The 12618-nt window shown below is 46.1% G+C and overlaps 1 protein-coding gene across 3 annotated transcripts in view; it reads right to left on the bottom strand.

Moving 5' to 3' along the window:
• Window positions 1-12618, bottom strand: part of LOC141153439 (melanopsin-B-like) — a 343613-nt gene that overhangs the window by 31201 nt on the left and 299794 nt on the right. For 2 of the 3 annotated variants that reach the window (XM_073638228.1, XM_073638237.1), the window contains exon 9: window positions 4-147. The exons of the other annotated variant lie outside the window; for it this stretch is intronic. In XM_073638228.1, coding sequence (XP_073494329.1) covers window positions 4-147 — 144 coding nt within the window. The remainder of the gene's footprint in view (window positions 1-3; window positions 148-12618) is intronic. 3 annotated transcript variants of the gene reach the window in all.

Below are 12618 nucleotides of genomic sequence, written 5' to 3'. Positions count from 1 at the left end.
TACCTTTTCTTCAGGTAAAGCATTGCAGCTCCATGCCTTCAAAAGAACCTCTCCCTTTTGTTCTTGTTTTTGAGTTGAAGAAAACGAACTGCTTCTCTGAAAACACATATTCTTGTGTACAGCTTCGTGCTCCACATCACTTAACACCTGAATGTAAAATAACAATTGTGAACTAGCACCGATGTTTTCTCTTCTTTCCCATTAATAAAACAAGCTAGTTGAAATGTTAGCTAAGGATTACACATTCTACCTATTATGAGTTTACGATCACATAAGAATACCATACTACTTGTAAAACAATCAAGTTTAACCCCTTTACAACCCAAGGTGGTTTGCACGTTAATGACCAGGCCAATTTTTACAATTCTGACCACTGTCACTTTATGAGGTTATTACTCTGGAACGCTTTAATGGATCCCCCTGATTCTGAGACTGATTGTTCGTGACATATTATACTTCATGAATGCGGCAAAATTTCTTCGATATCACTTGCATTTATTTGTGAAAAGAATGAAAATTTGGTGAAAATTTTGAAAATTTTGCAATTTTCAAAATTTTGATTTTTATGCCCTTAAACCAGAGAGATATGTCACAAAAAATAGTTAATAAATAACATTTCCCACATGTCTACTTTACATCAGCACAATTTTGTAACCAACATTTTTTTTTGTTAGGGAGCTATAAGGGTTAAAAGTTGACCAGCGATTTCTCATTTTTCCAACAAAATTTACAAAAACATTTTTTAGGGACCACATCACATTTGAAGTCATTTTGAGGGGTCTTTATGACAGAAAATACCCAAAAGTGACACCATTCTAAAAACTGCACCCCTCAAGGTGCTCAAAACCACATTTAAAAAGTTTATTAACCCTTCAGGTGCTTCACAGGAATTTTTGTAATGTGGAAGAAAAAAATGAATATTTAACTTTTTTCACAAAAATATTACTTTAGATCCATTTTTTTTATTTTTGCAGGGGTAACAGGAAAAAAATAGACCCCAAAATTTGTTGTTCACTTTCCCCTGGGCACACAGATACTCCATATGTGGAGAAAAAACACTGTTTGGGCGCACGGCAGGGTTCGGAAGGGAAGGAGAGCCATTTGACTTTTAGAATGTAAAACTTGCTTGAATAATTAGCGGACGCCATGTTGCATTTGGAGAGCCCCTGATGTGTCTAAACAGTGGAAACCCCCCACAAGTGACACCATTTTGGAAAATAGACCCCTCAGGGAACTTATCTAGATGTGTGGTGAGCACTTTGAACCCCCAGGTGCTTCACAGAAGTTATAACATTGAGCCGTAAAACTAAAATTTTCACATTTTTCCCACAAAAATATTTTTCAGCCCCCACTTTTGCATTTTTATAAGGGTAACAGGAGAAATTGCACCATGCAGATTCTTGTGCAATTTCTCCTGAGTAAGCAGATACCCCATATGTGGGGGAAAACCACTGCTTGGGCGCACGGCAGGGTTCGGAAGGGAAGGAGCGCCATTTGACTTTTTGATTGTAAAATTTCCTTGAATAATTAGCGGATGCCATGTTGCATTTGGAGAGCCCCTGATGTGCCTAAACAGTGTAAACCACCCACAAATGACACAATTTTAGAAATTAGACCCCTCAGGGAACTTATCTAGATGTGTGGTGAGCACTTTGAACCCCCTGGTGCTTCACAGAAGTTTATAACATTGAGCTGTAAAAATAAAATTTTCACATTTTTCCCACAAAAATGTTTTTCAGCCCCCACTTTTGCATTTTCATAAGGGTAACAGGAGAAATTGCACCATGCAGATTGTTGTGCAATTTCTCCTGAGTAAGCAGATACCCCATATGTGGGGGAAAATCACTGCTTGGGCACACGGCAGGGTTCGGAAGGGAAGGAGCGCCATTTGACTTTTTGATTGTAAAATTTGCTTGAATAATTAGCGGACGCCATGTTGCGTTTGGAGAGCCCCTAATGTGCATAAACAGTGGAAACCACCAACAAGTGACACCATTTTGGAAACTAGACCCCTCAGGGAACTTATCTAGATGTGCGGTGAGCACATTGAACCCCCAGGTGCTTCACAGAAGTTATAACTAGTGTTGAGCCACCCCCGTAGTGTTCGAGTTCGGTTCGGTTCGTCGAATACCCGTGTGTTCGCCGAACTGTTCGTCGAACTGTTCATCGAACACCTTCGAACACCGTTAAAACCAATGGCAGGCAAACAAAAACACATAGAAACACATAGAAAACACCTTCAAAGGTGTCCAAAAGCTGACAAACTGCTCAGAAGACACAACTAACACATGGAAAAGTGACAAGTACATATAGTCATGCGAAAAGAAAAGAGGTGGAGGAGTAAAAGGAGGGGGAGACACAGATATAGGCATGTCATGCCCTTCTAAAATCCAAAAAGTGAGAAGCCGAGACGGCCAGTCCGCTCCTGCCCGTGCCACCTCCGTGTCGCCGGGTTTGTGCCAGAGCCGCGCTGAACCCTGACGGCCAGCCCCCCTCTCCCAATACTGGTGCCTGTCCGCTGGTGGGTCGAGAGAGCCCCCCTGTGGTGGAGGCAGCTCTAAGCTTTTTAATTTAAATTGTCCCTCTAATTTGAATGAATACACTTTAAATCCATTTACAAGGATCTATTGGAGGGCAAGTCTCATGCCAGCAGCCGCGTAATTCCAGCTCCAGTAGCGTCCACTAAAGCTGCTGCAGTTAAAAAGCTTTTATAAGGATCGAGCTCGGCTGTCCACCGCAAGGCATCCTAGTGCCAGTCCCAGCCCCTATGCCTTGGGGTGCCTCCTGATGCTCTTCACTGAGTATCCCGTGGTCCCGAAGCATTTCCTTTGAAAAAATTAAGTGTCCAAACTACAGGTGGTGTAGCTTGCTTAACAGCCGGGATAATCCGCTGACTAGCAGACACTGCTACTAGGCACAAAGTATTTCCTGGGCTAGATGCAGTTAAAAATTTGTAAGTAGATACTCTCGTTGGATGCTGAGAAAGCATTCCATAGAGTCTCCTGGCACGCCATATATGATTCTCTTAAAAAGCTTGGGGTAGGGGTCTAGGGGACCCTTTTATAGCCAAAATCATGGCCCTGTATCACAATACGTCACCTAGGCTGAAGATAAATGGAACTGTAGCACCGAGGGCTCGGTTGCTACAGACGTATTGCACCTCACCCAGAGGTGTGATATCTCACTCTCAGATAAGGATGGAGTGTGGATCAGGACCCGACACCTGCATGCATTACACCACATTGCCGTGGGGCAGGGCGACCAATATGCCCCTGAGATGGGCACGACAGTCCCTGTCCCTGGCTGGAGTGGGGGGAGGGAACACTGAGGAAGGGGAACCCTGCAGTGCAGGAGCAGGGAGGAAGCAGTTCCTGGGTGCATTGAGAAGGGAGTATAAAAGGTGGGCATCATCTTAGTTCAGTGCAGAGAAGTCTGAGCAGAAGTGGCAGGGAGCAGGGGCTCTGAATGAGCTCTGCTCCGGAGGCGGGCCTAGTAACAGAGGCCCAGGCCTGCAAGAGGGAGAAGGAAGGAAGAGGAGCGGAGAAGGCTCCAGGAATGAGGAATGAAGGGATCCCAGGGGTGCGGACGGGCGAGTCGCCACCGCACGCCCGAATCCACCTGCGTGGAGGGGTCAGGCCAAAGGGGGAGACCGGTCCCCGAACTAGTGGAGGCAGGAAACGACCCTCAGCTAGAAACCGGAGGCTCTGACATTTTATGTGGCGCAGCCCCTTGCTCCACCCGCTAGGAAGGCACCACATAGGGTCAGGGAAACTGGCGCCAAGTTTACCAAGAGGAGGCCCGAGGCAGCCGGACAGAAGTGTTGGTAAGAAAGGCCAGACAAAGGACACACAAAGGGGGTCCTGTGAAGCGCTCCAAAGTTATCTGGGAGTTGTCTGAGCCCCTCACCTGGTGAGCACAGTACGACGTGGGCAGCCGTTACCTGCAGACGTGGTCTGGATAATAAGAACTGTGAGTAAAGGCCCTGAACTGCATCACTGACTCCGTGTCGTTACTGCTGCTGCCCTGCACCATCACCCCCATCCTCCGCATACACTGCCCTGAGGCTATACTCCTCCCGTGGGGAGTTATGCTACGCTCTGCTGCACCCACAACACCAGCCTTAGCGGTCTGCCCTGTAGCGGCGGTTCACTCTGACCGCAATCCACGGGTGGCGTAGTTGTACATTTAAACATCAAAACCACATAAATAGTTCCGCCACTGGTTTGACCGCCCTGAGCCACGGAATCGGATCGCCGCCACGAAGACTACAACCACCAGCATCCACCAAAAAGGGTCCGGCTCCGGGTGTCCCAAGGCCCAGGGGGTGCGTCAGAACATTTTCATCACCTTTCACAATCACCAATGGGACAAGGCAGGGATGCCCTCTGTCCCCTCTCTTATACATCCTAGTGACGGAGCACCTGCTCTCATCAATTCGCCATAACCCCAATATTAGGTGGATTGAGGTGGGAGGCACCGAGTACAAGTGCTCTCTATTTGCTGATGATGTCCTAGTATATATCACTCAATCACATATATCCATCCCTGCTGTTATGGCTGAAATAGATCACTTTGTTACATGGTAAAATTTTAAAATCAATGCAGCGAAGTCTGAGGCCCTCGATGTCTCCCTCCCTAAATCCATATAGGATTCCATCCAGTCCAACTTTCCCTTTGCCTGGCCCTCACAGGGTATCAAATACTTAGGAATTCCTATTCATAGAGACCTCTCCCATCTATGTTATCTTAATTTTGGGCCCTTTATTGAACAATTCCATACAGACCACGGTTGGCAAGTTAGAACTGTAAGATTCACTACGTGAACCACTGGTGTTTTGTGGAAAAGCACATGTACACCGCGTTCCAAATTATTATGCAAAAAGTGTTTAGGAGTGATAAGGGAAGAATTTGTTTGTTTGTCAGTTAAACTCATTGATGGTGATGTGTGTCAGGGCTCTTTATATCACTGTAAGCAATTGCAGACACCTGTGCTAATTAGTTTGGCAGGTGTGTCCAATGAAAGGCAAGACTACTTAAGAAGGCTCTCTCACATTATTAAGCAGCCTACATTTTCTGCCAAAATGGGAAAGAAAAAGGATGTGTCGGCTGCTGAGAAGCAACAAATTGTGGAGTGTTTAGGTCAAGGCATGACTACAATCAACATTGTGCGATGATCAGGATGAAGTGTCTTGGCAATCAAGAAGTATGTAGCTGATTCACAGTACACACGTGTGCGTGCTGATAAGGGCAAATTGAGGACTCTTTCCTACAGGCAATTACGTCAGGTTGAAAGAGCAGCGGCAAAAAAGCCTTGTCATAGCAGCAGACAAGTTTTTGAAGCTGCTTGTGCCTCCAACGTCCCCCGAACAACAAGATGCAGGGTCCTTCAGAGGTTTGCAGCTGTGCATACGCCATCCTGTCGACCTCCTCTATCCACTTCACACAAGCAGAAACGGCTCCAGTGGGCCAAACATTACATGAAGACTGATTTCAAAACTGTTTTGTTCACGGATGAGTGCCGTGCAGCGCTCGATGGTCCAGATGAATGGAGTGGAGGATGGCTGGTTGATGGACACCCCACGCAAACACGGCTACAGCGCCAACAAGGAGGAGGTGGAGTAATGTTTTGGGCTGGAATCATGGGGAGAGAGATTGTCGGCCCCTTTAGGATCCCTGAAGGCGCTAAAGATGAACTCCATAATGTATGTGGATTTTCTCAAACAGCACTTCCTGCCATGGTTCAAGAAGAAGAACCGTGTATTTCACAGCAAGATCATTTTTCTGCATGATAATGCACCATCTCATGCTGCACATAAAACATCTGCATCTCTGGCTGATATGGGCATAAAAGGGGACAAACTTATGGTGTGACCCCCATGCTCCCCTGACCTCTACCCCATTCAGAACCTTTGGAGCATCATTAAAAGGAGTGTCTATGATGGCGGGAGGCAGTTCACATCTAAGCAACAGCTCTGGGAGGGTATTCTGTCCTCATGCAAAACAATTGAAGCAGAAACCATCCAAAACCTGACAAATTCAATGGACGAGAGAGTTCAGAAGCTCCTTTCGAACAAGGGGTCCTATGTGAAAATGTAACATCACCTAGAATAAAGTTTTGAGTTGAAAACTGTTTGATTTCAGTTTCTAACAACCTGCTAATGCTTATAATTTCAAAAATGACCATTTTTTTGGTCTTTATTAAAATGAAAAGGTTGATCGAAAAGTTTGGGGGATCTAAGAGTGTGGCAACCCAGTAGTCATGATTACTTCGAATTCTGACAATATGAGGGTCATGCTGCAGGTAGTGCAGCAAGAAGGCACTTATGTGTCTTGCGCATCTCGGAGCCCCAAAATTATTTTCCGGGCTAGATGCAGCTAAAAATTATTTTTAATTTTAAATCTGGTGAAGCTTATTATAGATGGCCTAATAGGATCAGTGCTGCACACTGCTACAAAGCCCAAATTATTTTCCAGTCAAGATACAGATAAACATGATTAGTAATTTGAAAGCTTAAAACGGTTGGTAGGGTGATTTTAACCAATCATCAAGCTTTTACTCTCCCCAGGATGACACAGGGGTAGAAAAGTCGTTTCGGATCCATGATTTGTTCATCTTTATGAACGTGAGTCTGTCTACATTATCAGTGGAGAGCCGCGTGCGCTTATCTGTCAGCACACCACCAGCAGCACTGAACACACGTTCAGACAGAACGCTGGCTGCGGGGCATGACAAGATCTCCAAGGCGTAAGTGGCTAGCTCCGGCCATTTATCCAGATTGGAAGCCCAAAAAGAGCAAGGGTCCAGTGACACAGTCGTGGCTTCAATGTTTACTTGGAGATACTCCTGTACCATCGTCTCTAGGCGTTGACTATGTGTCAGACTTCTTGTCTCCTGTGGCCTTGCAAAGGATGGGCTAAAAAAGTGGTGAAATGATTCCGCAAAATTGATGTTACCAGCAGATACTGTGGTTCTGTTACGGTTTGAATGCTGAACACTTGACGGTCCCACGGTTGGCAAGTTGGAACTGTGAGATTCACTACGTGCACCACTGGTATTTTGTGGAAAAGCACATGTAAGATTCTGCAACAGTCTCTGCTGATACTCCTGCATGCGTGCATCCCTTTCTATGGCAGGAATAATTTCTGCAAATTTACTTTTGTACCGGGGATCTAACAGTGTGGCAACCCAGTAGTCAGGATTATTTCTAATTCTCACAATTCGAGGGTCATGTTGCAGGTAGTGCAGCAAGAAGGCACTCATGTGTGTTGCGCATCCAGGAGCACCAAGTCCCTGTTGTGTTGGTGGCGAGGTAACAATCATGCTTCCTTCCTCTGTCCTCTCCCCCCAACCTCGCACAACAGAAATGTGATCAAGGTCTCCCTCATCTGATGAGTCTTCCATCAGTTCGTCCTCCACTTCTTCCTGGGCTCCTGCACCTTCCTCACTAGTTTGGCTGCTACCATGCGCCCTGGTAAAATCATCTCCCCCACCCTCACATGCCTGCCGCCTTGGTGCTGCCGACCGTCTGGACCTTGCAGATGTTAGCCCTTCCGCATACAACTCCTCCTCCTCTACTTCCTCCACCTCCTCTTGTGCCACCACCTGACTCCGAATTCTGTTTAACATGTGCTCCAGCATGTAAATCACTGGAATAGTCATGCTGATAATGGCATCGTCAGCACTAAACATCTTCGTCGCCATTTCAAAACTGTGCAGAAGGGTGCATAGGTCCCTGATCTGAGACCACTCCTCCAGCGTGATTTGCCCCACCTCTGAATCTCGTTGGCCCAGGCTATACGTCAGAACGTATTGCACCAGGGCTTGTCGGTGCTGCCACAGTCGCTGCAACATGTGCAGAGTTGAATTCCACCGGGTAGGCACATCGCATTTTAGCCGGTGAAGTGGCAGGCCCAACGACTTCTGTAGAGATGTAAGTCGCTGAGCTGCGGGATGTGAACGGCGGAAGTGAGCACACAGCGACCGTGCCATCTGCAGAAGGCCATCTAGTCTGGGATAGTGGGCTAAAAATTGCTGGACAACCAGGTTCAACACGTGAGCCATACAAGGCACGTGTGTGACATTGCCCCGGCGAAGGGCCGCACCCAGGTTTGCAGCATTGTCGCACACGGCCTTCCCTGGTTTCAGGTCCAGTGGAGACAACCATTCATGAAATTGGTTCTCCAGAGCTGACCACAACTCCTCAGCTGTGTGACTCACATTTCCCAGACATTTCAATGTAAAAACCGCCTGATGACGTTGAGCCCTACTGCCAGCATAGTAAGGAGGTGTGCAGGATCCCTTCTGCGCAGTTAGAAAGCTTGTGGCATGACCAGACAGGCTTTGGGTGCAGGTGGAAGACTGAGAGGAGGTTGAGGAGGCAGAAGCAGTGGAGGAACTTTGACATAAAGAGGATTGACGCACAACTCGTGGGGACGGCAAGACTTGGACAGCAGCCCCTTGTCCTGCTGTCACCATAGTTACCCAGTGCCCAGTCAGCGACATGTAACGCCCCTGTCCATGCCTACTCGTCCAAGTGTCTGTGGTGAAATGCACCCTGTCACACACAGAGTTTCTCAAAGAAGCGGTGATGTTGTGTGCGACATGCTGGTGGAGCGCAGGCACACCTTTCTTTGAGAAGTAGTGCCGACTGGGCATCTGGTACTGGGGCACTGCGACGGACATAAGGTCTCGAAAATCCTCTGTGTCCACCAGGCGGAAAGGCAGCATTTCTGTAGCCAAGAGCTTGCAGATGGTGAAATTCAACCTCTTAGCTTTCTCATGGCTAGGAGGAAATGGTCTTTTACTTGTCCACATCTGAGGGACCGAGGGCTGGCTATTGTGCTTAGACGGGGTTGATAAGGGTGTCCCCGGCAAACTGCCGGTCTGTGAGGAAGATGCAGGCGGACATGTTAGGTTGCCTTGATCCAAAGGTGGTGCTATCGATGTCGGACAGCGCTCAAGACCAGCTGGTGTTACCACCTCCAAAGAAAATGATGACCTGCAAATCACGCAGGCTGTTGCGGGTAAAGAGGTGGCAGGTCTGCGCCCCAAAACAGGTGTGACTGCTGTCCCCCCAGTCACAGAGGATGAAGAGGCCGCGGATGCACAAGATATGGCAGACGGTGGTTGGCCCGGCCGGCTAGGCCGCATTGTAGCACACTGAGCTTCCCACTGCAACTTATGCTTCATGTCCATGTGCCGGTTCATGCATGAAGTACTCAAACTATGTATTTTTTGGCCTCTACTTAGCTTTTGCTGACAAATGTTACAGATAACACGAGTTGGGTCATCTTTATCGATCTGAAAAAATGCCCAGGCTATGCAAGGCTTAGCACCCATGCGACCTGAAGAGCCACCACGACTTGTGGTGAGAGGCAGAGTTGTGTTTGAGGATGCAGTTGTTGACGTGCTTCCAGTACTACGTCTCTGTCCAGGAAGGCGCAACCTGACCTCGTCGTCACTAGCATCTTCCTCCACCTCCTCTGCTGACCTCATCTCTTGGCTGACTGTGGGTTGACAGTAAGTGGGATCTCCGACCTCATCATCATCACCCTGTGCGTTATCACACCCGTCGTCCTCAGAGCCAACCTGTTCCTGCCCTGACAAAAAACTAAAGTTGTCGCTCCAATCAGGTATTTGAGTCTTATCATCGTCTTCCTCATTGTCTCCACCAACAGGAGTTACAGTTTGGGAATGAGGGTCTACATTATGGTCAGAACCTTCTGCGTCTGGTCCTGGATCCGACTCATAAAGATTCTGGGCATCAGTGCAGATCATTTCCTCGTCTGGATTCACAGAAGCGCTGGAGTCGACCTCTGATTCCCAGGCTATAGTATGAGTAAACAGCTCTGCAGACTCAACCATCTGTTCTACCTCATACTCAGACGGGCAGCTGGAGATTTGGGAGCTGTGAGGAAGCAAGTGCGATTTGGGTGACACCTTTGAGGACTGGAGTATTTGTGATGTTGAAGTTGATGTGGAGGAGAGCCCACTTAAAGGAGCACTTGATATCCGTTGAAGCACCTGCTGTTTTTGTGCCTCATCTGGAATTTGTAGCGATTGGCGTGGCCGTAAGAAAGGGATCTTATCACATTGTCCGCTAAAAGAAGTAGACATTTTAGTTTGGCTGGAAGATGGTCTTTCTTCTGCACCTACCCCACAGACACAACCTTTTTTCCCCTTCCCAACACGCCTATTCCCCTTTCCACCAGCAGCAGGCCTTTTTCCACTCATTTTGGTGGTTAACTAATTCACAACTCTGGAGTTGTTTGCACAAAAAAACAATGGATGGTAACCGAGCAGAGCTGAGTGGCCAAACTGTGGTATTAGGCCAAAACTATTGGCTGGGTTAGATGCAGAAAAAAATTATTTTTAATTTGCAACCTGATGGAGGTCAGTATAGATGGACTAATAGACCAAGTCCCACACACCGCTAGAAGCCCAAATATTTTTTCAGAGCTAGATGCAGAAATTTTTTTTATTCAATTTGCAACCTGATGGAGGTCAGTATAGATGGACTAATAGACCAAGTCCCACACACTGCTAGAAGCCCAAATATTTTTTCAGAGCTAGATGCAGAAAAAAATTATTTTTAATTTGCAACCTGATGGAGGTCAGTATAGATGGAATAATAGACCAAGTCCCACACACTGCTAGAAGCCCAAATATTTTTTCAGAGCTAGATGCAGAAATTTTTTTTATTCAATTTGCAACCTGATGGAGGTCAGTATAGATGGACTAATAGACCAAGTCCCACACACTGCTAGAAGCCCAAATATTTTTTCAGAGCTAGATGCAGAAAAAAATTATTTTTAATTTGCAACCTGATGGAGGTCAGTATAGATGGACTAATAGAACAAGTCCCACACGCTGCTAGAAGCCCAAATATTTTTTCAGAGATAAATGAAGAAAAAAATTATTTTTAATTTGCAACCTGATGGAGGTCAGTATAGATGGACTAATAGACCAAGTCCCACACACTGCTAGAAGCCCAAATATTTTTTCAGAGCTAGATGCAGAAAAAAATTATTTTTAATTTGCAACCTGATGGAGGTCAGTATAGATGGACTAATAGACCAAGTCCCACACACCGCTAGAAGCCCAAATATTTTTTCAGAGCTAGATGCAGAAAAAAATTATATTCAATTTGCAACCTGCTGGAGGTCAGTATAGAAGGACTAATAGAAAAAGTCCCACACACTGCTAGAAGCCCAAATATTTTTTCAGAGCTAAATGAAGAAAAAAAATATTTTTAATTTGCAACCTGATGGAGGTCAGTATAGATGGACTAATAGACCAAGTCCCACACACTGCTAGAAGCCCAAATATTTTTTCAGAGCTAGATGCAGAAAAAAATTATATTCAGTTTGCAACCTGATGGAGGTCAGTATAGATGGACTAATAGAATGATGCTATGCCCAAAAGATTTTACTTCACTAGGTGCAGTAAAAAAATTGGTATTCTATACACAGGTGGTATATCTTGCAACACAGATAGGCTACTCCACTGACTAACACACTCTGCAATAGGCCAAAAAGGATTAGCTTTGCTAGATTCAGCCAAATGCTGTGAAAAAAACTTGCACAGCACTGGCACAGACCTGCCTGGCAAAAACTGATAGGAACTGATGTAACCTAGTCCTGAAAAGGACTCCAATTACAATTAGTCTTTACTCCCACAATCTATCTATTTAAGAGCACAGACCTGCTTGATAAAAGTCGTAGGAAATGCTGTAACCTAGTCCTTAAAAGGACTGCAATCACAACTATTCCCTACTCCCAAGCTATCTGTATATTTGTGCGAAAATTGGCTTGAAATTAACAAGGTATAGCGCACACAGCAACAGCGGTGCCGTCTAACACGCAGCTGCAGCAGTGAGAAAATGGTGGCGATGGGGAAAATGGCTTGGTCTTATAGGGCAAGGACATGTGACATACACTGCCAATCACACATGCCCTTGCTTGTGTGAAAAAAAGCACTTCGCTCCGTGTGTGCGCTGCTGATAGGCTGACAGATTGCACCTCCCCACTGCAAATGCGGGAAAGAGAAAAAAAAATGGAGATCTTCATTGTTCCTGCAGAGATCCATCCCCTGCCCCTCCCCCCGCCCCGCTGTACACTCAAACTGCGTATTAACATTAATTTTCATCATTACTGAGAAAAAATCCAGTTATGATTTTGGTGCACGAACAGTTATCGAACATAACCTCGAACAGCCGAATTTTTCTCAAATTGTTCGTGTTCGCCGACCAGCTCGAACACCGCCCAAAACAGCTCGAATTTGAGATTGGCGAACAGTTCGAGTAGAACAACGCTCATCTCTAGTTATAACATTGAGCCGTAAAAATAAAATTTTCACATTTTTCCCACAAAAATGTTTTTCAGCCCCCACTTTTGCATTTTTATAAGGGTAACAGGAGAAATTGCACCATGCAGATTGTTTTGCAATTTCTACTGAGTAAGCAGATACCCCATAAGTGGGGGAAAATCACTGCTTGGGCACACGGCAGGGTTCGGAAGGGAAGGAGCACCATTTGATTTTTTTAATGTAAAATTTGCTTGAATAATTAGCGGGTGTGCCCCTGATGTGTCTAAACAGTGGAAATCCTCCACAAGTGA

Source organism: Phyllobates terribilis, unplaced genomic scaffold (genome assembly GCF_046119375.1).
Source record: "Phyllobates terribilis strain yellow unplaced genomic scaffold, ASM4611937v1 Scaffold_1__5_contigs__length_1240528914, whole genome shotgun sequence".
Taxonomy (NCBI): domain Eukaryota; kingdom Metazoa; phylum Chordata; class Amphibia; order Anura; family Dendrobatidae; genus Phyllobates; species Phyllobates terribilis.
Note: the sequence above shows the minus strand (reverse complement) of the source record. Positions and strands in the feature narration are given on the sequence as shown.